Consider the following 7,209-nt stretch of genomic DNA (forward strand, 5'->3'; position numbering starts at 1 on the left):
GGAGGATGGTGGTGACTGTAGGGGGCACGACAAGGTAGGGGTGCCCGGTAGGTGCTGGGACCTTGGCGTGTCCACTTTCTGAGTTTATACAATATGGTTAATTATACAGAAACAAAGTAAAAAACTATCTGCGTCTGAGATTAGGAGGGGAAGGCCCCTGCTCTGTTCAAGGCAGAGTCCCCATCTCAGGCAGAACTGAAGTCTTGGGTGTCATTTATAACGGTTACCTGGAGGCTCAGAAAGGCACCTGCATGGCAACAGGAGCCTGGATTCAGGAGGTCTCAAGGAACACAGAGTAGCCCCAAAAGGCCCTGGGTACAAGCTCCCAGCTACCTGCCCTCAGCCCCCGCTCATCAGGCAGCCACGGATGGTGAGTGACCTACCTTCTTCCTCTGTAGCACAAGGTTTCCATTGACCGGAATACCTGGTATTTGGCGGTTAACAGGGGCTTGTGGGGTGCACACTGGCCCCTGTTCTGGAGTTCTGGACGGGCTGCCCTAGTCTAGGATTGGTCCATGTTATTTCCTTTTATGAAATATGAAAATCCTGAAACAGCCCTCAAGCAGTTATTCATGGCTGGAATAAGGCCCATATGTCAAGCCTCTTTTGCCAACAACATCAGATCATTGTTAGAGGGTCATGAAGACACTGTGGGGCACAACGTTTAAGAGACTGCAGGTGGGAAGGGGCTGCAGGACATTCTGTGTCCCCTGTATGCACTGCTAATTTAGTCCCCAGTGCCAGGGAGACGAATCCAGTGCTCCACAGGCTCCCAGCTCCCTGGCGGGGACAGGGCCATCCCCAGGAGGTGGCAGGCCTATCTGCAGGCACCAGGCTAAGTGAGCGTCAGTCACTGGTTTCCTGGGTTCATTACTGCAGCAGGAACATCCGCTAAACACAGGAAGATTAAAGACGTCAGCCTCCTCTCCCTCCATGCAGTGGGGGTATGCGCCCACCCATCCACCTGCTGAGTAACGGAGACCCTGGAGCCCAGGAATCCTCCAGAGACACCACAGCAGGGAGGGAACACACTGGGGCCTCTGGGGCCTGCACAAAGGTCTGAAAGGGCAGGGACCCCCTGGTGCCCCCGAGGCAGCTGGGTGGAGAGTGAATTTGGACAGGCCAACAGCAAGCACCTAACTCGGCCCTGAGAGACACCTAGTCCCCTGGGCATGTGGCCGAGCCCCAGCTGGGGTGGCAGCACCGCCTGTGTGGTCTCGAGCAAGTCGCACCTTGTCAGCTGAGCAGGGAATGATGGTGCGGGCTGTGCAGGTCAGACAGCAACGCCCACAAAGTGCCTGGCACGTCACCGACACTCAGCAGACGGCTGCCAGTTCACATGATGGTGCCCACATCCCAGCAAGCGGAGTCTTAGCCATCGGACAGAGGGCTGCGGTTAGACTCTGCCATGTAGCCCCAGATCGCCCTTCACCAAGGGGGCTGGCCCAGAAGCTGGGGAGCAGCCGGAGGCAACCCTGGCCCTCCAGCCCCTCCCAGCACTGCCACGGCTGCAATCTCCTCACCCCAGTCAACCCTTGCCGGGGCACCCACCTCTGATGACTGGCTCCTGGCGGAATGCGAAGAGCAGGCCACCCCACCCTGGCACAACTCTGAAGGATTTTCCAGCTCTTGAGCTCCCTGCAGGTCGGCTCAAAGTTGTCAGGCCCCCACCTCAACCGAAGATCCCTCTCCCACTCCTGCTTCTTGCGCCTCCTTCTACAAGGGGAAGGCCCCAGCGCACCCCTTGAGAAGCCCCTACACGCTATACTCTGGCTCTGAGTCAGCAACCCAGGGAGCCCAGACTGTGGCAGGTGGTTTACGTGTGTCCTGTTCCTTAAAAAGGAAGGAATTGACCAGCATGAGGCAGACAGATGGACACACAGGGGGACGGGTCGGGAGAGAGTAAGCAAAAGGCTCCGTGTCCCCTTCACTCCCTCCACGGCTAAAGAGCAGAGTTAAAACAGCAGTCACACCTTTCCCGAGAGAGGCCTCGGGAGGTAAGAAACCAAGCACCTTCTCCAAGCACCATCAGACTCAGTCATCAGGTCTTGCCCCACAAAGAGTAGGATACAGAGGCCACCACAGAACTCTTGAAGAAAGGAGAAGGGAGACACATCAGCTCCCTGGGACCACACTGTACCGAAACCACAAGGTGTCTGTAGAAAGTGCCAGAAAAGTCCACAATGATGAGCTCATCAGCTGCTGGAAACCCAGGTGTCTCCAAGAGTTCTCCAAGGTGGCAGCAAAGAGCCACGAGCCCTTGCACAATGCCAAATACCCACAGGGGCCCCTTTTATTTGGCCCAGTGAGGGACCTAGGGGACCAGCCCAATGCTCTTCTTGACTTAGTGCAGGAATTACACTGAGTCTGAACTCATACCACCTTGCGCTCTCTGGCAAGAGCCCTGCATCATGAGATATTCTATTTGGAAGTAAAATGTCATCATTACTTAATAAATGCACCATGTTGTCCAGCTAACACCGGGCCTAGGGGAGGGGTAGGCATCAGCTGTGGCGAGCCCTCAGCTGGCCGAGCACCTCACTCTAGAGCTGAGGGGAAGGGGTGAGGCCTAGAGGAGCACAGAGTTCGTGCCAGGGTCCACGCAGGGTTAGGCCCGGAACTGACTGAGCCAGAAGCTCAGATGAGACTTGGTGCACCGCATCACGGCGGCCACAGCTGGCACAGGGCAACGCCCCCAGGGTCTGCAGAGTGGACTCTGACACAAGCTCTGCGGAGAGCAGTGTGGCAATACTGAACAGACACGGAGCCCCTGGCCTCCACTGCCACTCCTGGGAGTTTATCCTACACCTAGGCAGGCACCTTGCAGGTGGGCCCTTCTGAAAGGTCACAGCGAGGGCTGCGGCCATGAGCAGGGCGCGTCCACAGAGCGGTGACCACGTCCGCCCAACACAGGCTGTACAAAGACTGCCCAGACATGGCATCCAGCAGGAAAAGCAAAGAGTCGTGGACAGCGAGCCGGCACTGTGACGGCAGACACACACCGCACACCGCCGCAGGCCAGGCCAGTCACTTCTCACTGCATTCACGTTTTGTGTCACTGGAATTGCCTATGTGAGTGTAAAGCTTGTCAAAATATAAATTAAATGATTCCACTGATACAAAATGTTCAGAATATGTAAACCCACAGAACACAGATGGGTAGCTTCCAGGGGCTTGGGAGAAGGACGTGGGAGCAACTGCTTTCTGGGTGCAGGGTTTCCTTTTGGGGTGATGACCATGCTTGGAGACGAGACAGGGTTGGTGTTTGCACGACGTTATGAATGTTCTCAGTGCAGTCAACTGCTCGCTCGACCAGTTCTTGTTGTTATGTGAAGCGCCTCCATTTAAAAGGACATAAAAACTACTGAATGACTTTTTAAAAGATGTTTTCACATCTGCGGGGAGGCAGCTGGTGGGCAAGCCAGGTAACATGGCAGCTGTACAGCAGGGCTCAAACCCCTGCTGCAGCCAGACCACCCGTGAGAATTCGGGTCAGTCACCTACTGCTTCTGAACCTCAGATTCCTCACAAGTGAAGCGGACACGTGCCAGAGCCCCAGGAAGCAGTTCCTAGGCTTGATGCCGAGTAACTAGTGTGAGCACAGCGCCCAGCGCCCTCCAGCCTCCAGAGCCTCTGTTCCTGCCTTCTGCCCTGCTGAGACCCCCTTTCCCTGGGCAGATGCAGGGCCCACTCCCTCCCCTCCTTCAAGCCTGTTCAAAGGCCACGTTCTCCAGGGACCTTCCCTGAACACCTGACTTAACACTGAAACTCCCCCTGCACCCACCTGCCTCTGGGTTCCAGGCCATCCCTGCCTCTCTCTCTCCCTAAAGCTTGCAGGCTTATTTTCATCGCCTGCTCTTTCCACCTGGCTGTCTGCTCTGGGGAAGCAGAGGTTTCTGGCTGCCCCATCTACTGTGTCCCCCCAGGCCTGGAAGGGCTCCTGGCCCAAGGTAACACCGCCCCTCTGACCCACTGTCTAAACTTGCCTCCCCACGAAAATAAAACTGCTGCGATATAGTTGACTGAGCTTGAAATCAAACAAAAGTTTAGGTTTTAGAAACCACAGTGTCATTTCCACTTAAGTTTTTCTCTTGAAGGGAGAAAGCGTCTGCAAAGGAAGACCCAGCTCACGAGAAGATGGAGCTGGTGCTCTAAACTCAAAAGAATCCACAGTCACGCTGGGCACCCCCGTCCAGAGCAGTGTGAGGGTTGCTCCCCAAGAGCTGCTCGGGGGAACAGGAGACCAGGCTACGAGCGGTGCACCTGGGACAAATCGCTCGTTCACACATAGTAAGGACAGACAGAGCAGCAGGTGAGCCACGCACTCCTTCAGGGCCTTCCTGTCCTGCAGGGACAGAGCTGTCACCCCAGAGATTCACCTCCACCTGCTCTCACCACTCAGGTGGGGAAAGCATGGCCCCAATTATCCAGAGTTCAAAACTGAGCAAAACTAAAAGCAACCCTCAGGCTCTTCTAAAAATAGGCTTTCTAGTTAGACCCTAGGAGGCCACTAACTGCATCATTACTCAACAGATTTGTGCTGCTTCCTTGCTGTCTCCAAACTCTGTGGAGACAAAGGGCTGAAGCCAGCAGTCTCCAAGACTCTGTGGTTTTAAAAAAAGAAAATAAAACAAAAACCTTGCCAGTTTCAGTAAAATCAGCAAGGCACACCTTCCAAGCTTGGCTGTGGGTGCCACCTGGATGCTGGCTGAAGCCTGGGGCACAATTAGGAGGTGTCCAGTGCACAGGCTCAAATCTCCCCAACTGTCAGGATGACTGGCTGGTTGGTGAAAATGCTGATTGCTGGGGTCTACCCAGAGTTTCTGACACAGTCCAGGTTCGCATTGCTAACCAGCTCCCCAGCAAAGCACTGCTGCCGGCCCAGAGGCTATACTTTGGGAAGCCTGCCCCAGAAATGTCTTACCCGTCTCAATTACACACTGTGCGGCAGGCAGGCAGGCAGGCAGGCACACACAGTACAGACCCACACAGGTGGAGAGATACACCTGCCCAACCACGGCCCTCGCCCCGCCAGCCTGTTACTGGACATCCAGGGGGCCCCGGACCGGAGAAAGCTGGCCAGTTTTCTGTTGCAACAGGTCCTCAATCACACCAGAAGTTCTTGAGGTCCAAAGTCACAGTACTTCCCTTTTTTGAGAGCAGTCATGAGCAACCCCACCCCACTTTACCCTTTACACATGAGTAACCTCCAGCTGCCAGGTCTGCTTTCTGAGCAAGGACGTTTCAAGTTTCCAGCTCAGAAGAAGCAGCTGAAAGAGGAAGCCGAAAACCAAACAAAGCCAAACCCTGGGCACTCAAGAGAGCTACAGCATCTCTAACCGGGAACACATCCATCCGGGTCAGGAACCCCAACACCTACCATGGGCAACTCCACCCGCCTCTCACTTACCAAAGTAATCGGCCTTCGGGTGAGCATCCATCTCACGTTCTAGACGCTGGGTGAGGGCTTCTAATTTCAGTTCAGCAGCTGAAAGTCCGAGGTCAGGGCCCGGGATGAGGGTCTGACAGGGCAGCCTCACTCTGGGAGGGCTGGAGCTCTCTGGGAGCACAGCCCCCAAGCTGCCATCAGGGGACCAGCCAGAAGGACCTTGTTTACAAGATAACTCAGGCGGGGTGGACATCACTGGATGGACAAGGCTGGTGGGGCTGAGCTTGGGACCAATGCCAGGGTCTGTGCAGCCAGGCTTGGGACCCAGGCCAGGGGCGGCAACCGCCTGCAAATTGTCCGAGCTGGCTGGTGAGGATGCTGGGGCAGAACTAGGCAGGTATGAGTTGGGCCCATCCTGGAACCAAGGTGGAGGCTCCACAGTGGGTCTGGGCATTGTGCCTGAAGCCTCATTCCCCACCCCTGAGTTTGTTCTTGGGAGAACTTGACTGGAGCAGCTCAGGGACACGGGTGCTGAGAAAGTGGGAGTTCGAGGCTGAGCCAGGCCCAAGAAGGTACCATTCTCTGGTCCTGAAGAAGGAAAGCCTGGGCTCACCCGCTGTGAGGAGGCCGTGGTCCAAAGACCCGCTGGCTTCTCACTGCCACGGTCACCAACACCATCCTGGCCACTCTCAAATGACCTGCTGGAGCTCAGGGAGAGCTGTGGCCGGTATAGCTGATGGTCCCTGGAGGGTTTGGGAAGGTGTGGGTCGCTCCCTGGGCCACGAGGCCACCCACTCCCTACACCTGGTTTGCTGCTGGGGGACATCCGTGACTCCGCATCCCACTTTGGACTGGCCGCGGAGAGGTTCTCGTAGTAGTCTCCGTGGGTGAGGCAGGAAGGATCCTCGCAGGGGCGATGGGAGGCGGACACCTCGGCATTCACTGGGCTGTCCTTGGAACCACAGTCCTGGCTGCCATTCTTCGTGTTACGGGCATAAGGCCTGGCCTTCTGCTCCTGGGGTAGGTACAAGGGCTGCCCAGAGGCAAGAGAGGTGGCCGTCCCAGGAGCCACTGTGGAGGCAGCGAGGGGAGGCTTGGCGGCCCCATCCAGGGTCTGCTTGCCGCCCACACCAGCTTCCCGAGGAACCTGTGCACCCAGGCGGCCCCCACCATTCACAGGGCCCCGGGCCCCGCGGGGCGCAGCCTCCTCCTGCAGGAGCTGTTGATGTTGCTGGAGGTGGATCTTGGCCATTTTGGTGGCAAACACCCTGCGAGTTTCCTCAAACTCCGGGTTGTTGCTTGCACACTTGTCCACTCGGAAGAGTCCATCCTTGGAGGCCTCGTACAGGTTCAAGTCCTCGATGAATTTACTGGCCTCCAGGCCCAGGTCATCATACTTATCCATGATGCAGACCAGTGCCTGGGCCTAGTCCAGATGCCAGGTAGGAGTGTGCAGGTAGGTGGGTGGGAAAGGGAGCTGCCAACTGGGGTGGCGGCTCAAGTCCAGCCCGGGGCAGGGGCAGGTAAAGCCTTCCACCTGCCCACCCTAAGAGTCATGACCCCAGGTCTTAAGCGTCCAGATGAAGTTGCGGCCTCAGTGCCAATAGCCCAAGTTTGCTTCCAACTCCCTTTCCCCTCCGGGCTGTCCACGTGGAGGGCTGCCGGTGGCTCTTCAGGGTCCCCAGCTCCGTTCTCCAAAACGTTAAAGGAAAATGAAATAGGAAAAAATATATTTCAAAAATCAGACCCTTCAAACTCGAAACCCTCAAGGCTGCTGCCGCCGAGCGGGGTAAAGCCGGCTCCGCGGCCCGAGAGCGCAG

General features: G+C 56.6%; 1 protein-coding gene across 1 annotated transcript in view; it reads right to left on the minus strand.

The window, feature by feature from the left end:
- The window catches only part of LIMD1 (LIM domains containing 1), a 45,737-nt gene extending 38,537 nt beyond the window's left edge, over positions 1–7,200 (minus strand). The window contains exon 1 of the mRNA XM_004676251.2: positions 5,411–7,200. Within this exon, the coding sequence (XP_004676308.1) occupies positions 5,411–6,794 (1,384 nt within the window). The 5' untranslated portion in view covers positions 6,795–7,200. The remainder of the gene's footprint in view (positions 1–5,410) is intronic.
- Positions 7,201–7,209: the final 9 nt, after the last annotated feature.

The sequence above is a fragment of the Condylura cristata genome, unplaced genomic scaffold (genome assembly GCF_000260355.1).
Source record: "Condylura cristata isolate star-nosed mole 26May11 unplaced genomic scaffold, ConCri1.0 scaffold00004, whole genome shotgun sequence".
Classification (NCBI taxonomy): Eukaryota; Metazoa; Chordata; class Mammalia; order Eulipotyphla; family Talpidae; genus Condylura; species Condylura cristata.